General features: G+C 36.0%; 1 protein-coding gene across 1 annotated transcript in view; it reads right to left on the reverse strand.

The window, feature by feature from the left end:
- Positions 1-26,889, reverse strand: part of LOC134747987 (uncharacterized) — a 191,322-nt gene that overhangs the window by 113,238 nt on the left and 51,195 nt on the right. Inside the window, exon 2 of the mRNA XM_063682679.1 lies at positions 13,944-14,006. Coding sequence (XP_063538749.1) covers positions 13,944-13,945 — 2 coding nt within the window. The 5' untranslated portion in view covers positions 13,946-14,006. The remainder of the gene's footprint in view (positions 1-13,943; positions 14,007-26,889) is intronic.

Here is a 26,889-nt window from a genome sequence, read left to right on the forward strand (position 1 = left end):
ATGACAATTCTTAAAATAAGTACTTACAGTCCATTAACTCTCAGAATGACATTCGTTTTTCGGGTAAAATCGGACGTAATCGCGTAATAGAAAATGACAGTCTCTTACTGATTAATCTCAGTTAAGTTACTCTATGCTGATTAAGTTGCAATCCAACACCCAAAGAGTGCAGTCGTCTTTTCAGCCTTAAACTATATAAGAGTAGTTAATACCACCATAACAATAATATCACAATAAAATTTTCCAATTGTATAATTTTACCATATGAATTGAAAAATGTGACTGGTATTATCAACTATATAATTTTAAATTTGTTTTCGAATTTCAAATTCTGATTCTATTTTATTTAGATTATGACAAAAAGTCAAATCGCAATATAGTCATCAACCGAATATTAAGCATAATGTCATTAGATTAGGGCTTATTTTACATTGAGACAATAGGTATCCTTAACTTTTTGCGGTAAATTTAAAATTTTTTGTGAGTGATGAAGAAAGCAGAACAGCAGTATCACCTTCGCGTGTTATCGCCAAATACCCGATGTATCTTTCTAAAATCCGAAGGTCATTCTGAGAATTAACGGACTGTAATTAATGGTGATATAATGAAGTTTTTATTATTAAATTATTATTAAAATGTTGGTGGCAAACAAGCACATCGCCCATCCGATAGTGAGCGTTTACCGTAGCCTATGGAGGCCTGTGACGTCAGTAACAGTGATGTCGACAATTGTCGCACCTGTCACCGTGGTGAAATAGGGGCCTGGTATAACCAATACGATTTAGCTACAAATCTATATCAGATATTAATGCTTTAAAAACAATAAAATGTCAATCCTATCAAGATATTCCTATTTAGGTATCAGTGACAAGTATGAAATGTGTTTAAGTATACCAAGTAATATCACGGTTTCATACCATGGTCGCAAGGTCTATTAAGTTATTTTTTTTTACTTTTTGTAAATGCTTTATTCTCAGGTAGGTAGTGAGAGCTAGTTATGGAGGAGACAGTAAAAGTTATAAAAAATATAATATGTAAGTATATGTATACAGGGTGTCCTTAGCTATTCTACAAAGCCGAAATGTACGTATGCATTAGGGTATTTAGAATCAGTATACCAAGTATCATAACAACCGGTGTAGCGGTTACGAAGAAATTAACAAATTACGATTTCTTACTTTGGAGCAGCTTGTATGTGTTAATAGCTCCTGAGGTAATAAATAGTATGAAACCTTCTTCGACCTTATTGATTATCTTTTTTATTCTTGACGTTAATAAGATTCTGACTTATAACAAATGTCATCATTGCCGCACATTTTCGAAAAAGTTGTCGGACTTCCGGTTCGAGCGCCATCTTGATAGTTAGCATCGTGATTAATTACTTTGTTTTTTGCTCATTAACATTGTTTAAAGTGTAATATCGATAGCTTATTATACAGTAAACTAATGTGGTAGTGTGCAGTGAATGGAGAATTAATTTTGAAGCGCGTTTAACCACCATTTTGGAGTCAACGGCCGGTAGTCCACGTGCTTCTTGTAAAGTCTAGCTATCAATTTACAAGAGCTAACAAATCACCGTATACTGTCTTGTACAACCGTACAATTTTTGTCGTTTTTAAACCTCTTAATACCTTGATACTGGCGAAATAGTCCCACTGGGCTGAAGCCATAATTTTAAAAGAAGAAGAACAAGTTGTCAAAAACACTGCCAATGATTAGGTAATACAGCATTTTTTTTTAGAACGTCGGTGGCAATCAAGCATACGGCCCGCCTGATGGTAAGCAGTTACCGTAGCCTATGGACGCCTGCAACACCGGAGATATTACACGCGCGTTGCCGACCCTAACACTCCTCTCCCTCGTTGAGCTCTGGCAACCTTACTTACCGGCAGGAACACAACACTATGAGTAGGGTCTAGTGTTATTTGGTTTTCTGTAAGGTGGAGGTACTTCCCCAGTTGGGCTCTGCTCTAGATCTGGAATGACATCCGCTGTCCTGTGCCCTACCACACAAAGCGAGATGTCATTCACAGTGCCCATACCTCTCTTTTGGACGTAGTTTAAGGACATATCCGGGTCCGGACGCAGTTTAAGGACATACCCGGGTCCAAAATGTTGTTATCGATCATTGGAATTAATTTTTGTTTGAAAATTATTTTTTTTATCTTTTGTTCTAATTAAAAAAATATTAACGAGAGAGCATTCCTGAGAAGTAACCCTACGTGGGATTTCAGGGTTTGTCCAATGGCTAAGGTCACCCTGTATATTACGAGTATATCTTGAGGGAGGGATCTTCGGTATAATACTCAGTACAGAATTCCTGCTTCGTCTTTGCATTCGAATGCTTTGATATGTTGTCTCGTGCCTCTGACTCTTATGGAGACAGCTCTTATTACATACATTTGGACTTTCAGCCAGAAAAATATATGTGAATATGCCTTTTCCCATTTATCATTTAATTTTGATGTTGTTTTCTTTAAGAAACTTTTGTATTTAGTCCCCAGGGCTCCATCGCATTAAATGACTAGTGGTGTAAAGGAGCCTCTTAATAGGTCCTCTGTGGCTCTGTCGTATTTTAGATGTTTCTCTCGGCTGTGTCTTTGTGCAGTTTTTTGTCAGGTGAGGTTGCTGTAAGAAGAAGCGTCAGAATTTACTATGCGAACGTCAAATAACGCTTTCCTTGCAGGTTCCCACACACTGTTTAGTAATAAATACCCTATGAGGGCTGGTTGTGTCGCAGTGGCATTATGGGTTCAATTGTGCCAGTCCCCCAGGCTAGTTCGGCCCAGTGCTTGAGGTTACTCTGTGTTGGTCGTAGCCTTGTTTTATTAAACCGCCTTTTTTACAGTTTAGTGTGTGGTTTACGTCAAAGTTGTCTTCCCCGCATCCATCGCATGCCTGAGGGAGACATGCAGGTTCGTGCGCATAACGAATGGCTAGGGCATCTTTAAATTGAGTTGTTGTGAGGTCAGTGTTGTTCACGGCGGGGGGGATACCTGAGGTCGAGGTCTATTAAGATGTTTTATGGGTATACAAATATTAGTAAATTACAAATTATATATTATATATTTATGACAGTAACTAATTACTCAAACTTATTTTCTAAACTTAAACAGGCCCTCTTTCCAAAGCAAAGCTCTTACCAAGCAAATATTCCTAAAAAGTTACGATGACACTATTTATTTCCAACCTCTTTAGTATTATTTAACTATTACCAGGCAGAAATTTATAATTGCACTGCAACACATGCATACCTGTTTGTACCTGGGCCTTACGGCATGTCTGTATTAGTATTCATTAAACATGATGTTTAACAGTCAAACAGTAATTAAAACCGAATATGAATCAGATTTCATCAACACTATTCAAATTTCCAGTACATGGTGCAAATTTCTCTAATAAGCACCTACGATTCCGTTCGAAGTTTCATGGAATAAAACAAACAGTTATAACTCGCTTTCAATAGTACTGACCTTACCTAACTATAATTATGGCCGTGGTTTTAATTGGCATTGGTTGTTCCAGCCTTAAATATGCAAAGCCACTTGGGCTATCACATTCTATGTCTAAACAAATTTCGCCCACAGCGATCTTTTTATTGTTAGAATACTTAAGTATAAATAATTAAATAACCTTAAATTTTATCATTATGAATTTGATGCTCTTTCTCTTCGTTGTAGTTATTTTGTTATGTGCTTTTAGCGAATTTAAGTATTACTTAGATATAAAAACAACTTATTGTTGGTAGGGCACACTTTAAGCATGAGTATGACCCCGCCGCTTTCGTTCGACTCTCAGCTTTGTATAATTATTTATACACATATTATTTTATATATATTTTAATTACATGGTACATACATATATTTGTCGGTTTAGCGAGTCATTCTTTTCCAAGATTTTTATTTTATCGGCACAATACACATCACTCTTACCAGTCCTGATCGCGTGGCTTGTGCCGTATGTAGGTACAGATGTAGTGCATAATTATTTTCCATCGTATTTTCACGGAAACGTACGAACGCGTCTTGCTGCTTTAGTCAGTCTGGGTACAAAAAGTACTGACATTGACTGAAGTAGCATGACAAAATGCGAACGTTTCCGAGAAAATACGATGGAAAACCATTATGCATTATATCTGTACAAAGCGTACAATTGTGTTAGTTTCCAATCGAGTTGGTGTTATAGTGTCTCGCGCGCTACGAGTGCAAACAATAGACCGACTACGAGTACTTACTTACTTACTGCTGTGGCGCGACGACCCGAAGTGGATCTTTCTGTGGACTACGAGTACAGAGTGCAAATACTGACTTACTGTTTTGAAATGGCGTTTTTTCTCGATTTCTTATTTTATTGTAAATTATTTTTGGTAGAAATACCAGGCTCTTATTTGTATCTAGTATAGAAAGTTACATAATTTTATCTCCAATACAGTTTGAATGCCAACAAAAGCCCAAACAGGCATTCCATCAAAATGTCATACCTATATAAACAACGCTACTCTTTTAACATTCTTAAAATATAATATTGTCGTCGGTTACCGCGATAGTTACTCATGAAATAAAACTATGAAAACGGATTATATCGCATATATTGAATTTATAATACATCCCGACGTTTCGAACCTTTTACAGCGTTCGTGGTCAACGGGTGACACCCGTTGACCAATATACGCGATATAATCCGTTTTCATAGTTTTAGGGGCCCACTGACTATCAGTCCGCCGGACGATATAGGCCTGTCAGTTAGAACAAAAATTTGACAGTTCCGAACAACTGACAGGCCGATATCGTCCGGCGGACTGATAGTCAGTGGGCCCCTTTTAAATATACTTATTTGTAGACCTATAGCCGATATTTGGTCAATCGATATTAATGGCTTGTCTAAAAACAGTATCAGACCAAAAATTGGCCCTCAAACACTATCAAAAGGAATAAAAGATTAACATCAAGTACGCGACATTAGTTGAAGTGCCTCTTTGCTATATATATATATACCCGAGTATTACGAGAAGGTAGATAGTTGAAAAACTGCAGAAAAAAATCGCTATTTCCATTAAGGAATTGTACACTTTTTATAAATATCCATGACATATTTTATTTGATGCATCAACATTATTCTCTCAGAAGAAAATAAAAATATTATATACGTGCTTTAACTGAGAAGTCACGTCACCAACAGATTAGAAAAGACTCGTTGTCGATACGTAGGTAAAGATACAGAATAGCTGAAATATATTTGTTTGCGTATTTAAGAGTCCTCGGCAAGCTCGGCCGAATTGCACCTTTTTATACAAACGTACTCGTAGTTCCGCTCTCATTTTAAAACTACGTGTTGGATTGTAATGAATCTTTGCAAATACAATGACATGAGGTGTATCTAGGTCTGTAACTAGTTTATATAGCTCCAGTTTATAAAACAAACGAAATAGAGCAAAAACAAGTTTTATATGAAAAACTTAAATTTGCTGTATTTTTCAACTGATGTCTAAAGCTACATAATCTAATTACTCGTACAGACATAGATATACCTTATCCTATTGTATGTACAAAGTTTAAGAGCAATCTAGCTAGTCGTTTTAAAATAAGAGCGGAACTACGTTTGTATGGAGAACCAAGCTTGCCGAGAACCCTTAAACGGATTTGTTATTTTAACCGTTGCGGAACTCATGTGACACGAACGCTCACAGGCAACAAGTGGATAATACGATTAATAAGTGCGGCCTAAGAGTCTGCTTAATTTTTATCTATCTCGAGGTCACAACTACGGTCCTTACGTTTAGCAATAATAAGTCGGTGACGAAATTACTTCGGTATCATACTCGAAGTTCACAATTCAAATACTGGGTGCCTAGCCAACGTGCCAATCGTTTACGCTCCGTGGCGTAGCGTAGTCATCTCTCTCTATCACTCTTTCATATTAGTGCGACGTTGCGTTTCGTTCGCTACGGAGCGTAAACGTTTAGCACGTTGGCTACGCACCCTGAGGGCCCATGAAACCACTAGTATCATGTTAATAAATATCAAAGTACAGTACAAATAAAAATATTCGATGAAACACGCAATCGACGTAAGCGTTACGTCACAAAAAATCAAAGTCATTCTGAAGGTCAAGATTTATTCCTTCGTATGAAATTGAAACAAAAGCAACTCACCGGTCATTGTCGGCCTAAACTACTAAAGTGTTAGTTACGTAACAGCTGTTATCGTTAACGCCTTCATTTCCTTCAACGTAGTCTGAGGTCTTTAGGTAACTTTTATTTTGTTAGAAAGTGTTTTATACAGGCTGGCCCAAAAAATACGTTAACAAAGATTTTTTACTATGCAATGTGCATATTACTGATAATCATAAAGATAATACGGACATTTATAATATATATTATATATTTATTTATACATTATATATTTTGAAGATAATACGTTTGTTCCAGCTAAATTATTGTAGTTTTATTTTTAATTATATTTTATAAAACAAGTGTAAGAAAAATATTGGCTGCCCTGTAGTAAGGGTTTTTTAGTTAATATTAGTAAAAATATAATTTCTGCTAGGTAACTCTAAATATAAATAGCTTTGGTTCACCACATAAGCATCATTTTACCCAATAAGTGCGAGTATTTAAAATATGAAATCGTCCATAAAGTCTTTTTAACAAATACCTATTCAAATATGTATTTAGATCGTGATTTTTTGTTTCCAGTAGTTAGTTAGAAGATCGTGACAAATGGAGCATTCTTCTGCGAGCTTTATGTCCCTAATGAGGGATTACAGGAATGCATCATCATCATCATCATCATCAATAGTTATTAAAATACTTCTTAATTTTTTAGGTTTCTGGTGGCGTTAGAAAAAAAAGTTGTGAATAAAAAAATGATAATCTTTTAATTGTTATATTACTTAAATCTTAAAGAAACCTCAATGATATTCTATTGGAGATGAGTTTTATACTAATAGTTTACTAGTTACACTTTTTCACTTACATTAATTACCTAAGTAGTGTCTAGTGTCAGCTTAAATAAAGTGTCAAACGAGCTAGATTGCGAAAGACATTTGAGCAACGTATTAGTATTATACAAGGCCGCTCCGCGGTCGCCACAGCGTGAGTTGAATAATGACCCTACCACTTTTCTTTGTGAAAATTCGCCAGTCATTATTTCTAAATAATTCTGAGCTGTAATAACCAGGTGCTTAGGCCACGAAAATGTATGAGATTAAGGTCGATTTGTAAGCAGAAATCTGAATAGATATCGGTCATGAATCTAGTATTTAACTGAATCAGTCATGTGCGGTGCAGGGAAATGACCGCACGGGATAGTCTTATGTTTCAGTAGGAGTAGCAGAGAAAGCGTTATTGTTGTTTGTCCTTGTCACAGTCTCACTTTTTTTTCCTATCATGAATTTAGTATGGTTTATGGTGGGTAACAAATAACCCGACCAAAATACGTAGGTTATGTTTGGTATGTTGTGAGGAATAATATAATTTCGTCGCATTGCGTATGTTCTGTCCCTCACGGGGGCATGCGAATCGAATTAATAAAAAAAATAATTCATGACATCATGCGACAATCAAAGTACTTTTATATTCGATTCAACAATGTACACGTAAAAAACGACCATGGTTTCCAGTTCTCTAATAAAAGGGGTCCGAAATGGTTTGAGTAAAACCCACGGCCAGTGTGTCGCCTTTTTTGCTTTACGAACTTGACTGATGCAGAGCCGCGTGTCTCTCTTTCTGATTTTCACGGCATTGGCATCTCTCAGCGTGCCTCAAAATCATCCATCCGGTCTATATTTTTTATAATACGTGTATATTTGCCCGAGCTTATAATTACCACTTCATAGGCTGGTTGAGTAGAGTATCGAGTTAGCAAATACATTTGCATTTCAGCATCGCAATACCATTGAAAAATTCATGACTCGCAATTTCGGCTTCTAAATTAAAAATCACATAAAGCTGCTAAAAATACAGTCTCTTTTCTTAAATGTTTGGATTAACGAGTTCCATTACTTTTTTCACTGAAATATACGGTATGCCCAGACTGCTCAGAGTGGTATTTTTCCTTGTGTTTTGCTAGCTTTGTAATATCATTCTGACGGGGATTGATGGTCGCAATACGCTGATGCGCTTTTACGCTTTTCGTTTTATTTGACAAATCGTAGGACTTGTATATACTATACAGCTCACCTACATATATTATGTGAGTTTAATTTTCTCAAATGCTAATTTTCGTTTCAGTCCCGGCAATGACGGTGCAAAAGTAAATAAAGGCTTGAAATACAGAAAAAGTTACTTAAGCTCACAAAAATGACGAAGCATGTAAGATGATTGTCTAATTACATTTTCCTAATCCCGTAATTTGCAAATAAATTAAATATTTCTGCTTTCAATCATTAACAGCAGAAGCAGTCGCGAAACGCCTTAAGGGTCACCGCAAGACAGGTCTGAAGGTGACAAGTAAATTCCAATTATATCAGGAGTGTTGTCTTCTAGTTCTCATTTAAGAGACAAGGGGGCCGATTCTGTTTGAACAATTTGTAATTATAAACTGAAATAGATGTCATATATTAAAGAAAAAACCGGCCAAGTGCGAGTCGGACTCGCGCACGAAGGGTTCCGTACCATTACGGAAAAAAACAGCAAAAAAATCACGTTTGTTGTATGGGAGCCCCATTTAAATATTTATATTATTCTGTTTTTAGTATTTGTTGTTATAGCGGCAACAGAAATACATCATCTGTGAAAAATTTCAACTGTCTAGCTATCACGGTTCATGAGATACAGCCTGGTGACAGACGGACGGACAGACGGACAGCGGAGTCATAGTAATAGGGTCCCGTTTTTACCCTTTGGGTACGGAACCCTAAAAAAGTGACTAAGCCCTCCAGTGGAGAAGGCCGGATTCGAACCGGCGTTAAATTAGAGCCTGTAATTGTTGCCAGGTTATTTTTAAATCGGGATTCATATCGTGGCGGCTGATCTTGGATATAGGTAAACAGGTTTGGGTTTTCCCTAACAAATTTACCCATTTCCAAGATGTATAAAGAGGTCAGCGTAAGAAGTTTATATTCCTAAAATATTGTAAGCAGCTTTCTGGGCAGTAAATATTAGCTAAAATTCTTATGCATTTTTTTAGAGTATAAATAGATTCTGTCATATCTGTACTATTTCCCCATAGTATTATAAGTACCATACTTAAGCCATTAGTAGGCATAGGCATAGTATGCGGTAAGCGCGGACTGGAAATCTGTCGTTCTCTTAAGCTCTTTCAATGCATAGATAAAAGATGCCAATTTTGTTTTTAATTTGGCAATTTGCTTTGTCCAATTTATCGTATCAACATAAGATGAAATTGTTAACCAGAATCGGTGTCAAGTTCAAATAAAGCTAATGCTGGCTGTTTAATTTGATCCAACAACTGTAATTACTGGCTGGCAACCCAGTGGTAGCAAAGTAATGAACATGTTCCCGCTGCAAACTATTTAGTTACGGAATTGTTGTTTAATTGATGTGAGTTCAATTTTATTATATTTTTAGTGTCGGGCATTTAGTTTAGGCAAATGTTACTTTTGGTAGTGAGCGTATATGTTAGTTCGTATTGTAGCTGGCCCCGAACGGCTAATCCTTTGTCTATTGTTGAGTAAAACCGCACGCGCTACTAACTGCAAAAAAAGGGTCAGTCCTTCATTCTAATTGGCACCTGAGCGCGGGCTAGTCCAACGCTGTAAGTGCGCTCTCCGATAACGCGCCTTTGTTACGCATCTCGATGACGGATTTTAGACTATGAAAATTAGTTCGTCTAGTTCCACACAACAAATTTGTTTATTCTAATAAATTTTACACATGAAGATAAAATGACCCAGTAATGGGAACCGTAATAGTAATGTTTAATCTAGTTTATTTTGATCGTATAATAAAATTGCATGAGACTCTTATTGTTAAAAAAATGTACTTTTCAAAAACGTTCTCCAAATCATATTGTCCTCTCCTATAGCACTGCTGCATGCATGGACTCGAAACAAAATTGTCAGTACATTGGTAGAGCCGTGTTGCTTTCCCTAGTAATAGCCCTTTTCACATCTGTTATATTCCTACCCGTCAAATAAAAAAATCCTTATTTTTTTCTTTCAGTACAAACGGTATTTCTTGTATTTGGATTTAGTTATTGGAGAATATTACCATATTAAATAAAACTACATTAGCATTGGCATTAAATGCTAGTTATTTTTAAACTTAAACATTATTTATGTACAAACGCGAGAACCTCAAAAAATGGTCTGACTAGACGAAAACATATGCTTCGGGGCTAGTATAGCGTTCGACTCGTCGGCACTCAGTAACCGTAGAGGAACCACACAAGAAACCGCAAATTATTTACTTTGTTAATTTTGTATCTTATTGCAATCTCTATAGAGTGGTAATTCAATAACCGATTAAAACGGCCCAACCATTTTTTTTTATTCAGGTAAGTAGCACGCGCGGTTTCACATACAATAGACAAAGAGTTATCCCTTAGGGGCAAGCTTGAAGGCTAACGGCCTAAAGACTACACATACCATAATGAAAGACAGTTCTGAACGAACCCAAACATGACATCGACTAAGTACAAATTTAATTTTTCGCCATTATATTACCTACACACTGCCCAAATTATATATTTATTTAGGTTTTAATTTGTACAAAGACAATATCACAGTGTCTCTGTCTAAGTAGATTAATTTGTTTCATTGCAGCAATGAAATTACCATAAAAAAATGTTTTTTGGTCGTTGTTTTCTTTAAAACAATCATCAGAAAATGCTAATGGATGATAAGTGGAACGTTAGGTGGAGATTGCCGGAAGAACAATGATATAATATGTGCCGAAAGGCAGTCACCGATCGCGGCAGCCAAAAAGACCTGTATTTATCTAGATCCTGATGGATATATATCGTTTTAAGCATACCAGGGCCCGCATCGTTAATGGACCTATCTGTTGTATTATATGGGATGAGGACACATGTTTTACTGTTTAAGTATTTATTACGTCCTTTTTCGTGTTAAGATTGCGTGATATGTAGGTATATTAAGTGGATATTTTGCGCTCGGGCAAAGGCAAATTTAAAATCGGCTAACACTATTTTATGTTATGACATCGATCGCCATAAAAGTTTTAATATTCTTTCGCTAAAACTATTAATATCTATTTTAATATGCAATAACGGCATAGGACACGACATAAACTAACTTTCAGTCACGTTCAACAGTAAGTTCTCCATACTTATAAACTTACCTATCAGCCGGCTGGTTATAACAACCTAGAGCTCGCTTAAATTTAAAAGTTTAGAAGCCGCATTTAAACTTTGATCGCACTTAAACTATCGTGAGACATATTTCAAAATATTTGTCAGTACGGTTTTTACTTACTATTATTTTTAGTCGCTTTTGACTCGTGCCTGAAGAAGGATTCCCAAAGAATCCGAAACATGTCGCCAAAAGCGACTAAAAATAATAGTGAGTAAAAACCGTACTGTTATAAATATTTTAAACTTTGATAGTGAAATAGTATTCTAAAATTTTACAAATAAATACTTAGCGCGTTTATATTTTATAAACTAAGGAGTCATGACAGCCAAAAAAATAGTTTTCTTATTTTTTTATTTATTATCCAAAACAATCTTAAAATACTATGTACATTTGGAAACAGCGAGCGAAAACCGCGTACAGTTTATCTGCCGCCATTGTCGCTCGTTTACATTCCGGTTATCCAAGGTATCTATCTAAATTTAATATTAAGGAAATACTGGTAAGTTAAGTAATCAGCATTTAGTTTGCCCGAGTTGTTGATAAACAACTCGGGCGCGCACCTGTACTTGATAACATATTTTTTTAAATTATTTTAGTCTTATGTGTACTATTAAGTATATTTTGATTAACTAACAAGTTATGATGGTAAGTTTTATTTCTTCGAGATCGAAACTACACATGAACAATTAGATTAATAATTAATAAGGAAGCTTCTAATATTAAACATTTATTTTGAATGTGAAATAAGGAGTTAAGGTAGTTTCAATTTAAATGTATACAAAACAAAGTAGTAATTAAAAGTATTCAAGGATGTGCACTAAGCTAAAATCGGAATGTTTTTTTTCTTGGATGATTTATATGTGGTTAAGTTAGGCTCAAAACGAGCAAACGAAGTAAGTGGAAGAAGACAAGAAAAACATACATTAATAAACACTTGTTGCAACTATTTTATTGCTAGACATTCGCGTTTTAAAAATATTCTGACCCAAAGTAACGATTTTCACAATTCCAAATAGTGTCATGGAGTTATCACGTGTCTGATTCAGGAAATGTCACTATGGACCAGGTTCAGATACAACATGTCAGTATATGTAGATCATACCTATAACAAATCCAGCTCAAATTCATAACCTGCTATTGAAATCAGAATACGTCTCATGGTTTCCGCAACGAGACGGTACTTTCACCGCCAAGTAACTTTACTTGTTTGTGTACTTTGTGTAGTGCTTGTGATTGTGCTACGCTGTACATCTTAGCAACGTTATCTCTCTATGTACAGTCAAGTGTAAAAATATGGATGCACACATCGTACTCAAGAATTTATGTCCCATAGCTCTTATGTCAGCGAATTAAAAACTATGGGACATATTTTTGAGAAGTTATATGTACCCGTATTTTTACACTTGATTGTACTTAGTAAATACCCGTAGACGTTAGACTGGTATGACAGTTATTTGGATAGTTAGGACGTTGTTTTTTGTCATGCGGAAATTAGTATTATACTGGAATTATTATTTACGAAAACGGGACTTAATGGCGTCTGTAATTTTAAGTTCGCATCGTCATCGTAAGTTTCAGTTTTAGGTAGTAGAGTCAGAACCAAACCACTGGATTGAGCTGCATAAGTGCATAACCCTAAAATCCTCTCTACCGAGCGTCGTTTCTACATACAGCAGAAAGTTTCTAAGCATTAATATTTTGTAATGGTTTCAAATTTTCAACCCCTTTTTAACCCTTTGAGGGGATGAATTTTTAAAAACGCTGAAATTATTTTTTCTGTGTTCTAATAATATGCCTATATACAAAGTTTTAAGTCCCGCATTTGATAAAATGTTTGATCTCCATACAAACTTTCAACCCCTTTTTCACCGCCTTAGGGGATGAATTTTCAAAAACACTGAAAGAAGTTTTCTTGTTTTTTAATAATGTATCTTTTACCCAAGGTTCGAATTAATAGCTTAAAATAAAACTTGAACCCCATACAAACTTTGGACCCCCATTTCACCCCCTTGGGGGATGAATTTTGAAAAACCCCTTCTTAGTGGATACTAACGTTATAAAATCTACCCACTGTGAAAAATTCAGCTCTCTAGGTCCAACGGTTTGGGCTGGGCGTTGATTTAAGTGAGTCAGTCAGTCAGTCAGGACTTTTACGTTTATATAGGTATATATAGATAACTAAAGCATTGGTATGAATAGTGCATACCTAGTACAGATGTAGTGCATAGTTCTAGTAGCATCGTATATTCCCGGAAACGTTCGTATTTGTCATACCACTTCAGTCAACCTCAGTACCTATTGTACTGGACTGACACTGCACTACATCTGTACATATAAAAAAAACTAGTATTTAGCAAGTTATAATTAAGTAGCTATAAACCCATTTTATCCACGCGACCTATTTGCCAGGAGCTCCAATATGTTTCCCGTCTTCTACAATTATATTTAAAATACAAAAGTTTACACGCTTTTAATTTTCCAGGTATGGAAAGTTGAATTTCAAGGTAACAATATATTGCACACAAAAGTTTTTGTATTTACTTACCTATATATTGCGGGAATCAGATTAACGTATTTTAATAAATGTTTTTGGAGTTAAGGTTCAATTCAAGTATCTAAACTCTAGAATAGGTAATATAAAAATACAAAGCCAAGAGTATACTTACATTTTGCATAAAAAATATCATCAAGTACCCGTCTTCTCTCAAATGTATTGTCTGAAACAGCATCTGGAACAATAAAGAAGAGAAATTACTTTTATGTTTTTGGCATATTGTTTTAAATTACACTTGTATTTCATGATGGTATTCAAAGACAACTTAACATTTTATTAGGTACTTAGATTAATGTAAGATAGTATATAAAAACTTATAATTCTTGGGTACGTTAACTCTACCGAGGGTCACTTGCGCCATCCAGGGTTAGCCACTAACTCTAGGCTAATCGATTGAACTCGGAGTTACCAAACTATGTTTAACAATAAGTAAATAGTTAATATAGCAGCACTATTATGGTTGTGGTCTTCTGTTGATACAATAGCCGGCAGCACAACTAGATAGATCCAATTACCAAAGCGAAGCAATGCAATTGATATTTCGCAACTAATAAATGGTAGGTATTCTCTGATACGTTTCAACATAATTCTGTAAATAAAATTAGAAACAACGCTAATTTTTGGCTTTTTTAACCGACTTCTAAATCTCAAAAGGAGGAGGTTTTCAATTCGGTTGTTTGGTCCCTAAACCTGGAATCAGCCCCGGACTCGGACCCGGACCGAACTTGGACCCGGACACGGACCCAGACCCGGATCTGGACATGGTCCTGGACCTGAACCTCAACCTGCACCCGGACTTAGACCCGGTTCCAAACCCAGATCCGGACCAGGAACCGGACCTGGAAATGCTACTAGAAAAGTGGGTGGTTTTACCTCCTTTTCTACATAATTAGGCAAAAGTTGCTGTTTTTATCATTTCATTGTATGGAATCGTGCACCATCAACAATAGTCTCACCGCTGCATCCCACAGTCATGGAAGTTGGTTTTTTTTTCTTAAAAATTATTATCACTTAGATGTAGATTTCTTTATTTCATGATATAAATTACACTATTAATTTGCATCATGTCAAAATTATGTTAGAGAATAGTGTCATAGACGTATATGATAGGCATAATAATAATAAAAACACACACTTGTTTGCAAGGGATAATAATTGTTTTGTAAGATTAGAAAAAATTCAAGTTCAACATAGAAATAGAAAGTAGTCCCTTGTAAAGGATAAACTCCTAAGCATCGTCGAAACTCAACGATAAATATTCTCTTTGAAAACCCGTTTTCAGGAGTTGGAAATTACTCGTAGTTAACAATTTCTCTGTAGCTGTAGAGAACATCCGTTTAAGGGTACTTTAAGCGTGCAAAGTATATGAACAATCACAGTAACCTATCACAAAAAAATTAGGAATTGTCGTGTGTAGCGTTGAAAAAATCGGGAAAATTACGGGAAAATTTCAAAACGGCTCGTTTTTTTTAATTTCTTTCGAAAAAAACAATGCAAATTTCAGTTACAATAAAAAAAACAGAATAAAGAATAAAGCTGAAAGAAAACTTCTGTATTTTTCAATATACTTAATTAGGAATTTAAGGTTGCATGTCTAATGTGTTTGTTTATAGCATTGACACTGTCATCACTCATCAGTGGCATTGTGTGTGACGTATTTAATTTTTCTGAATAGAACAGGAAAAAAACCGAAAAGAACGAAATTTTGTAAAATTCCCGAAAAAAATATTTGATTTTTTCCGGAATTTTCATCCCTAGTCGTGTGACATTAATATAAACATAGTATGTAATGGCTGCTCGTCCATTCCCCGAACATTGCCCGAATGCGCTGCTCGCGCGATGCTCGAGCGTGACTGCGCGCGCTTGTAGGTACCTATCAGGTCAATTCAAACATATACTGACACACTGATCGATATCTAAATGTGTTCGTACATGTATTGGTGTGAGTTACTAATTAGGCGCGGCACATTCGGCCAATCTGGACGCACCTATATTCATATTCATATTCATATATTTATTGATAAAGTAAATTACACGTCCAGAGTACCTAATGCGCGCTAGCATATATCACTGTATCAACAAAGATTGCTTTGACTGAAGTTGAATTACTGTATATAAATTGACTACGAAACGGGTGTCGGCTGACAAAATGGGTTTGAAATGCCCTGCACTAATTGCAGACTTGATTTGAGTTAAATTAGAAGGACCTTGGCGAGAACACGCCCCCCGCCTTAGGCACTGAAGCGAAGTAGGCTAGGATACGAATAATTACTAACGTACAATAATATTGTTACGTAAAAATTTGGCCCTTAAGTAACAGTATAGGCAAAGATAGATATAACTCCGTAATAGATGGATACAGTCTAAGGAAAAAACGTGCCTCGAAAATCAAGAAAATTTGATTCTCATTCAGAGGGCGCTACTAGTTTTGGCCTACAGTCGTATAGATGGCGTTGACGGTTTCGTTTGTTATTTAACAATTTTAACGCATATCAGTGAAAGAACATGGGTCAAAATCATCAAAATAATTAATGCAAATAAAAAAAATCATTTATCTATATTTAAATACATTTAATCGTATTTTTACAAATCTTCAATTTTAGTTTTAAAGTGTGTCGACAGATGGCAGTGAATTTACTGGGGTTACAAAATTTACTATGACAGTACCGCTCTAGTATACGTTACTCTATGGTATAGGCTATAGTGGCAGACATTAAGAAACAAGCCTAAATAATTTACATATGAAAATTGATAAGTCAAAGTAAGGTTTTCTACGCCATGTTTTTAAGGGTTAAACTAGGAACAGAAACAAATTAGTTTCTTGCGCTTGAGTGCAGCCACATCTGTGTAACACTTTGATGTTCTTATTAATTTCTAACCCTTAATTATAGGTATTACAGTGTTTTATAATATGCTCCCAAGTTTTTCTTATGAACCTCGGGAGGCCCGCGTCCTCCTCATTAATGTGATGAAGCCCGGGCGACGGCGTTTGTCAGCCCCGCGGCTTTTCCTTCACAGTGAAAATTTTCAATGTATGTACATCAGGGTTTGTAAGACGAACCCCAGGCGCGGCCTTAACGTTAAATTGTGTTTCTTATGAACCTTAGGGTCGTAAGTAAATATGTTGTGAATAATAATTAGATTTTTATTAAGTTGGTATTCTATTTTGATGCGAGAGTATTAAAGGCAGGGGCTTGTGGAAGTAAATAAAAGAGCTTTGATCAGCAATGGGACATTCTAACAGTTTTATATATTTTATACAAATTTAGTATAAAATGTGGAAAACACTTCGTTCGTTTCTTAAACCCACACTCGCATTTTAATGCCTTTCATTATGTAGCACTGCAGTCACATAAACTACTATTACCGGTAATCTATGATTCCTTTGAAACATTTATTTCATAAAATTTTATAAAGATTATATGAAACGTGTCTAATACTTATATACTTGCACTACCATGTCAGTTCGCTACTATAAACAGTTCGTGTTTACACGCGTAGGTTTCTATGCAATTATATTTATTAATATTACAATCTCATATAAATTATACACTTGTACAGCTCGATCGTTTTGTCTCGGACGTCGGCAATATCAAGTTGAAAACAGAATGGAATTCGTATTCACATTTATTTCTGCGGCGTTGGTAATGTTAATTGCAATGTAATTAATTTGCAATAAACTATACACTTCATAGTTTTGTGAAAATTCGTTATACACACCGCCCGATTCGAACAATGCTTATAAGAAAACACAGTGGTACGATACCGATATGTCAGTGTCAAAAGGGACATTTCTTCAACCAAAAAACATCACCTTTGACACTGACAGAGCGGTATCTTATCGCTCGAATACGGCTGGCTTCCGGTTTCGAGCGCCATCTTAGTGATTAATTCCTAAGTGTGATATCGATAGCTTATACAGTAAACTAATGTGGTAGTGTGCAGTGAATGGAGAACTAATTTTGAAGCGCGTTTAACCACCATTTTGGAGTCAACGGCCAGTAGCCCAGGTGCTTCTTGTAAAGTCGCCATCGCTTTACAAGAGCTAATAAAACTGTACACTGTTTTGTACTAACCGTACTATTTTAGTAGTAGTATTTCAAGCTCCTAAGACCTTGATACTGGCGAAATGGTCCCACTGGACTGAAGCCATAATTTAAAAAAAATGAATGAATACGCCCGACAACAGTTCCTAATACTTTCATCGATTTGAAAACAAAAATCGCTAGTTACCGAAAAAATTACTCTTTAAGATTACTTTTACTGATTAAACCTTTCACGATTTTTATACATTATTTAAGGAAACGGGATTTAATCACCTATAATTAAGTTTTAAAATTACTTTCGAAGTTTCGAAGACGACATAGTCCATGGTCTTCTTGAGGCAGAATAACAAAGATTATTTTCATCAGTTGTTTTGTTTTGTTAAATTTATGTCAGTTCGCTACTTTAAAGAGTCCGTGTTTACACGCGTAGGTTTCTACGCAGTCATATTAATAAATAATTAATTAAATTCCAATCTCATATAAATTATCATGACACTTGTATAGCTCGAGCGCTTGTCTCGGATATCGGCAATATTAAGTTGCACAGAATTGAATTCGTATTTCACGAATACGCTGCGTAGCGTTAATATGTTTATTGCAATGTAATTAATCTGTCATCGATTTGAAAACAAACATCGCTAATTATCAAAAAAATGTGTTACCTACTTTTTAAGATTACTTTTACTGATTAAAATTTTCACGGCTTTTATACATTATTATTTAAGAAAACGTGACAATTCGCCTATAATTAAGTTTTAAAATTACCTCCGAAGTTTCGACGACGGCATTGCTCCTTCCGCCTCCTCCTCGTGGTCTTTTCCGAGACGGAATTATAAATATAATTTTCATATCACCAATTTGAAAAAGGGCTTTTTCTTTCATGCTAGGATGGATCAAAGTGGCACTTTTCTTGCCTGCTAGAAGGGATCAAAGTAACACTTTTCTGTTCTAGGACACTATTTTTTCTTTTTTTGCGCATTATTTTTTTAGCTTAAATAATATTTTTAAACATTATAATTACCACATAGGTGATGTGAAAAGTAATATGTGTCACATGGTAGCAAAATTATTTCCATCTTTGGCGTAACTCACTACGCTCAGGATTCCACTTTAGAATCCCACGCTACTCTCGGAATTCTAGTATTCCGCTAGTAGTAGTTCCGGTAGTAGTTCGCTTCGTTTAGGATTCAATTGTACGCCCTCGCCGTAAATATGTCATTTTGCTCTATTGTGACACAATCTAGTTTTTCATTATCAAAATTTATTTTGTATACAAATAGTACCAAGCTAGTTTTGGAAGTGATTTGATTCGCGTAAAATTTAATGTATTATGCCTAAGAAACTGAAAAATATACCCAACAAAAACATTTTCATGTAAATTGTTGCCAAGACGACCATATGGCTCGCACTGTCAAAAAGTTATCAGATCTCATGTAGAGCCAAGCTTCTAACTGTAAACGCCCTAACTCTACAAGCCCTAGCTTCACAAACTACACCTTAGTCAAAATATGTGGCTTGGCCGTTTCGTTACTACAAGAATTTTGTATAACAGAAAAGTAATGATCAGTGAATAAATTTTTCACCCTGGCTCTCATGTGACGTAGCGACGTGGAAGTGGAAGTGAAGTGAAGATACTTATAAAATAAATAAATGAAAGAAATAAATAAGTAAATATGAACCAAAAAACTATACTCATCCTTTTTTTGGGTGCTAGTACTACTGTAAGACAAAGATGGTATGATTCTCTCTGTCTATGTTTGAAATGAGACAGTCCTTTGACAAACTATACTACAGTTACTACTAGTACCGGTGTCCTGAAATAGTTTCCGAGCTTCTGTTTCTATATTTAAACTGCAGCATTGATCTAACGGAAAGTGCTTAGCGGGGAGCTAGCGTAACTGTTTGCTTAAGGGAACAGCGTAGAAACTACGATTTAATTACTAATGCCGTTCCTTATTTGGGTTACATAGAGCTAACATGACAGGGCTCTTAGGAGAATCTGTAATCGTCGTAAAATTGTAATAGTATGTACGTATAACGTACGTATACTGCTAATAAGCACAGTCATAATACAAAATATTTAAAAAAATTATAATTTGGTATTGTGATGGGGTAACAAAGAATCTTTAGCTTAGAGACATAGGTTGTATATTTATGCAAAGGTGCAAATATATGTGCACATAGGTAGTATTAAAAATTACGGCAGTTCATCAATGTAGTGCATAGGGGTAACATTTTTGGAAGGGTACGTCTTCTAATTAAAAGCTATAGAATGGCTTTAAACGACCCTAACTTTTTAATTTATGTCATTCGATATTAACAGGTTTTGGTGTGACTCGTGCTTTGACCGTACTATACCATACTTTACCCTACTTACCACTCGCGAAACCACTGCTTCTTTATTGTATTGCAAACTTTTATTTTACTTGCATAGTTTATCTGTTTGTTTCTTCAGTTTGAAACTTCTAAGCAAGTTCTTATTCGGTTTCCCGTCGTTCAATTGACGTAGGTAAATGCCAATTACTTAATGTATCATCAATTTGGTTTGACCAACTATAGCAGTGATTGAATTTTTATCGACAGTAGTGTCTTGCGTCACTCTCTTACCTACCTACCTCTAAGAAAGTGACGGCCACGATCATATACGAAACTGCGGTCATTAAAGATCCTCAAGATGCTTAAACATCAGTAGGGCATGCAACCGATCATGAAACATAGTTTTAAGTACGTATATTGTGTAAAACTATGAATTATTATTTTCTTATTTGACATTGTATTTTTTATTACGCCTGCTTTTTAGTGACAACATAGCCTTAGCTCTCAAGTTCAATAATCGTCTACCTCGGCATCGCTTTGAAAAAAAGAACCTAAGATAAGAACACGACTATTATACCTATAGACTAAAGGAGTGAATTTAATTCTTGAGCAATTCGTATTTAACAAAGCGAAACAAATAGTTTCGTTCAATGATACGATATCCACGAGACCCTTCAAATAACTTCAAATAAAGAAATTTTATGTCACTATCGTCATCATTTTAGCCTTCAGTCGCCCATTGCTGAGCGTAGGCCTCTCTTCGTGTAAGCCACTTATCCCGGTCCTGGGCTTATCCCTTATCCCAGTCTCATCCAAAAGTGCCCCGCGATTTTTCGAACGTCATCCACCCAACGAGCCAACGAACAACGGGCGCTTCTTTTATCCGAAAGCGGCCACCAATCCGTCAACATTTAGGTCCACCTGCCATCATTCTGCCTGGCAACATATTCTGCCCAACTTCATTTAAGCTTGGTAATGACGTCACCTACATCTTGCACCTTGGTGCGGCGCGGCGTCGGATCTCGACATTCCTCACTCGGTCTTGAAGTTTGATGCCGAGCATGGCGCGCTCCATGGCTCTCTGTGCTACTCATATTTTATGCACAGCCTCCTTAGTGAGCGTCCATGTCTCGGCACCGTATGTCATGATGGGCACATTGATTAAGAGGCGAGTTTTCAGGCATTGTGGAACGTTATCAGATTTAAGTATAAATTACATAAAAGTGTCAACTTTCATGTAATTTTTATCAAGTATTTGTCTATTTTCTTTTGTTAACAGTACAGGCAGAAAATCATACCACAACCTTGCGCTGTGTTCTAAAAATACTACAGGCGGACTGTAGGAAATTGAAAACACCAGCCGGATTGTTCCGGCCCCGTCACGCCGACAACGTTCCGATTCACGCCAGACTTTGTGGAGCGAGTGTCGACCCCGTCATTAGTGGCAGTTCTAATTTTGAATTGCAGGTATTGATCAACGTATTGCGGAGAGCTGGATCCAGTGCTCACTTGTGGGTTGAGGATACTATTTTGTACAGGTTGAGTGGTATATGACGCATTTCTTTTAAGAAACAGCGCTTATTTGCAAGATGATGAATAAGTACATATTACGTACACCGTTTGAAAGTCGGTCATATATTTTAGATATTATTTTAAGACATATAATTAATAATAAATAATAGCCGAAAATGTATTCAAAATAGACGTCTAAGATTGGATTCAAGCAAATATAAAATAACGTAATCAAATAAAAAACTTCTAACTAAAACTTATATTTCTTGCTTCGCTTTGCTTCTAACTAAAACTTATATTTTTTATTTCTGTTGCCGCTATACCAACAAATACTAAAAACAGAATAATATAAATATTTAAATGGGGCTCCCATACAACAAACATGATTTTTTTGCTGTTTTTCCGTAATGGTACGGAACCCTTCGTGCGCGAGTCCGACTCGCACTTGGCCGGTGTTTTATATTTTGCATGACAGAAAAAGTTTCTTACTAGGTAATTACACGATAAGGAAAAAGTCAACACAAAAAATAATACTATCGAGGCACTTATTGAATCTTGAGCACGATCACACCAAAAATGTACAACCGATTATCCATACTAATATTACAAATGCGAAAGCGTGTTTGTCTGTTACCTCTTCACGCTTAAACCGCTGAACCTGCTGCTGCGCTGAATTGTTATTTACCGACCCGGTTTAGCATTAGTATTTAAACTGAATAAGACTTTGAAATGTGCCTTATAGTAATACTATTAGCGTAAAAATTGTTCATTTCTCGAGCATAATATAGTTAAAATACCAATAGCGTACCTTATAAAGATATTTATGTGCTCAGACTGCTCAGAGCTATAAAAATAAGTTCACAATGGGTAATCATACATTTGATTTTGAATTTTTTTCTTTTAAACATACCATGTGGGGTACCAAATGAAAGGGCATTGTGAGTAGACAAATATATAACATAATCTAACATTTTCACTACTTGGTCTAACAAATTATTAGAAAATGATCAAAAATTTCACAATTCAGAGTTGATTTTGAACTGCTCTAAATTGAAAATGGCTGAATGGAAAAGTTAACTGTGCAACTGGATTGAGAATTTCCTGAGCGAACGTTCCATTCGTGTGGTGTTAGATGGCTACACATCTGACCAATGGACTATTAACGCCGGCGTTCCTCAGGGCTCTGTTCTGTCCGCGACCTTATTTCTGCTACATATCAACGACATGCTAGTCCCAGATACTTTTGGATATGCCGATGATAGCACTGTCGTGGACAGATACCTCTCCAATGCTCGGACCAAAAAAGATGAGGTCCAATCTTGTCGACAGGCTATGGTGGACCGTCTGAATTTGACACTTAAGACAGTGTCCGATTGGGGCGACGCTAACCTGGTCAAATTCAACGCAACCAAAACGCAGGCGTGTCTGTTCTCTGCGAAACGGAGTCCTTTCGGCCTGACTCCTACTTTCCGGGATGTATCCGTACCGATATCCAACCATCTTCAGCTACTTGGCACGAGTATCTCGTCTAACCTGAGCTTTGGGGCGTATATTGAATCTCTGGCCAAATCTGCAGCTAGACGATTGGGCGTCCTCTCTAAGGTCAAGCGGTACTTCACACCGGGGCAACTTCTTCAGCTTTACGTAGCTCAAGTCCGGTCGTGTATGGAGTACTGCAGCCACCTTTGGGATGGGTCCGCCAAATATCAGTTAGCCGCCTTAGATTCCATAGACAAACGCGCTAGGAAGCTTATTGGAGATGCGGGATTAGTAGAGGCTAGACTGCAGAGCCTTGAACACCGTAGAAAGGTAGCTTGTTTATCGGTGTTCTACAGGATACATTTCGGGGAGTGTGCGATGGGATTACATAATTTAATCCCCCCATCTCCATTCTGTCACCGTGGGACTAGACGCGGACTTGCGTTTCACCCTTACGTCGTTACTCTGCCACTGATTCGTACTAAGCGCTATGCATCCAGCTTTATCATACGAACGGCTAAGGAGTGGAATTCGCTTCCTGCAAATATATTCCCAGTCCACTATAACTTGGATCTTTTTAAATCAAGAGTGAATAGACATCTTTTAGGTAAGCATGATCCATCCTAGACTGCATCGGCACTTACCATCAGGTGAGATTGCGGTCAAGTGCTTGCCTTTTTGTAATAAAATAAATAAATAAATAATAATAAAAAAGTTAAAAACTTTGTACTGCTGATTTTGTGACGTCACAGGTATCCCCCCCACACTCTTAGAAAGTGACAAGTTCTTATTTCGTACTCAGTAGACTCTACCGAACACAACGATACCACTTGTCGGTAGTATACTGTACAGTCACATCGAATGGTTTTAGGCCATCTGGCCGCTGTACTACAGTCGTGTGCTTTGCGACCTGTCTGCTCGCCATGACAGTTGACAACGGCCTGTTTTTAGGGTTCCGTAGCCAAATGGTAAAAAACGGAACCCTTATAGATTCGTCATGTCTGTCTGTCTGTGTCTGTCCGTCCGTCCGTATGTCACAGCCACTTTTCTCTGAAACTATAAGAACTATACTGTTGAAACTTGGTAAGTAGATATATTCTGTGAACCGCATTAAGATTTTCACACAAAAATAGAAAAAAAAAACAATAAATTTTGGGGGTTCCCCATACTTGGAACTGAAACTCAATTTTTTTTTTCATCAAACCCATACGTGTGGGCTATCTATGGATAGGTCTTCAAAAATGATATTGAGGTTTCTAATATCATTTTTTTCTAAACTCCGAAAGCGGCCACCAATCCGTCAAACGTCAGTTTGCGCGAGAGACACTTCCAAAGTGGTAAAATGTGTAACTTCTAAAATAAGAAAATGATAAAACTGAAAAAAATATATGATGTACAGTACCATGCAAACTTCCACCGAAAATTGGTTTGAACGAGATCTAGTAATTAGTTTTTTTTAATACGTCATAAATCGTAAACCGCAATTTACCTTTCACTCACGTTTCACATAAAAAATACATTGTTAATATTACGTAATGTACGGAACCCACGGTGCGCGAGTCCGACTCGCACTTGGCCGGTTTTTATAAAACTCGACAAGATTTCGTTTAGAATTTCGGCCCTTGAATTTGAAGAGCCCTTAGTAAGTATGTACTTACTTGTTGCACATAAAACTATTATCCGCCCAGTGGTACGATCGCCCACACTGTTAACTGACAGTTCGTAAACCTTATTACAAAAGGCATAAGGTCCACCGATGGACAGTTAAGAGTGTTGCTATTTGTACAACTACATGCTACAATATTTTTTTTTTGTGTGCGTAAGTGATGATGCAAAGTGTATTAATAAACAAAACATTGCCCATCGAAATGAAAATATTTGATTTCAGTTCAAACAACTATTTTGGCGGATTGCGTACAAATGGATTTTACAATATTAAGCATTCATTTTTATTTGACTGAAAAATATGTGATTTTATTTTCATTCATGTTGTTTTATTGATTATTCTTACAATTCAATTAATTTATTAATCTTATATACAAGCACGTTCGTGTGAGTTGACTTAACATGACTTGTATTTAATGTATTACCTACAATACCTATTAGACCTACACAAACCTAATTATTAAAACCATTGTTAGACATCTTTTTAATAAAAAAACCGGCCAAGTGCGAGTCGGACTCGCGTTCCAAGGGTTCCGTACATTACACAATTTAAACAATGTATTTTTTATGTGAAATGTCTTTAAAAATCCCGTAGGGGTCGGATCAAAAACTAAGTAATTAAGTCCGACTCACGTTTGACTGCACATTTCTAATAGGTTTTCCGGTGATCTATAGGTAAAGATCTATTTTGTGTATTTTTTTCAAATTTTTTGACTCAGTAGTTACAGAGATAAAGGGGGGAATGGTCATTTTTGCCTATTTTCTTGAATAACTTCTAAACTATTTACTTCAAAATTATAAAAAAAATATATTTGAGATTCTAACAAAGAGCTCTTTCATTTGATATGTAACACGATATAGATTGACAAACTTTATTTTTTAATTTTCTCATTTACCCCCCAAAAGTGGCCCCCGTGTTTAAAATTAATATGTTTACGTTACATATCCATCTTTGGGTCACAAATTTACATATGGTACACATAAACTTTATTTTTTAATTTTCTCATTTACCCCCCAAAAGTGGCCCCCGTGTTTAAAATTAATATGTTTACGTTACATATCCATCTTTGGGTCACAAATTTACATATGTGTACCAAATTTCAACTTAATTGGTCCAGTAGTTTCGGAGAAAATAGGCTGTGACAGACGGACAGACAGACAGACTCACGAGTGATCCTATAAGGGTTCCGTTTTTTCCTTTTGAGGTACGGAACCCTAAAAAATAAAACAATGACGTATATAAGTAAAATTACAGTTCAATTTGTCTATAATGAGACTCAATAAATATTTACACTAACTTGGAACACAAATACTTACTGGAAATCTTAAAATGAAACTACAGAATCAAAGTCAAGAGAAGCTTATTTACAAAGAACCCACAAGGTCTTAGAGTACCAATATTTAACTCACTGCTCTCAGGACTTTATAAACTCAATAGAGGTAAAGTTTAATAGAAAGATAAATAAAGATGTTACAGCGAGATAGCGAGGACGATTCTCGCGGATTTCTAAAATGAAAATGTATTCTGCCCGACGGTCGCCCATGCAAAGCTCTTGCTATGTAGCGTCATGTTTTCTCTTATGTACGAGCATATCGGTTGTTTTGCACATCTACAAAATATTCGTATGTATACATGGGCTTTTAGTTTAGGCGAAAATGTTCGGTAAATTTCTCGTGAAAGCTTGTAAAACAAAGCTTTACTCCGCCGTCAGAGGGCAGACCAGGCAGGGATGCTTTGTACATCGGTGAATGGCATTATGACAGCTAGAGAATATTCCAATATGACTGTAATATTCGTTTATAAAGACTTGTTAATCATTTTTGTACAACGCGTTTGCCTTTAATAGTTTAAATATTTATTTATATATATATACCTAATATATACGTATACATATATGTGTGTATGTTTGTGTGTCTTATTTTAGGATCGAATTTTAGTTTACTATGGTTACATCTATAAATAAATCTAATCTAAAATGCAATGACTCAGAATTGCTAAGAAATTAAGTAAGTAGGTTATTTTTAGCATTCATTTGTATA

This window comes from Cydia strobilella, chromosome 15, assembly GCF_947568885.1.
Source record: "Cydia strobilella chromosome 15, ilCydStro3.1, whole genome shotgun sequence".
Lineage (NCBI taxonomy): Eukaryota > Metazoa > Arthropoda > Insecta > Lepidoptera > Tortricidae > Cydia > Cydia strobilella.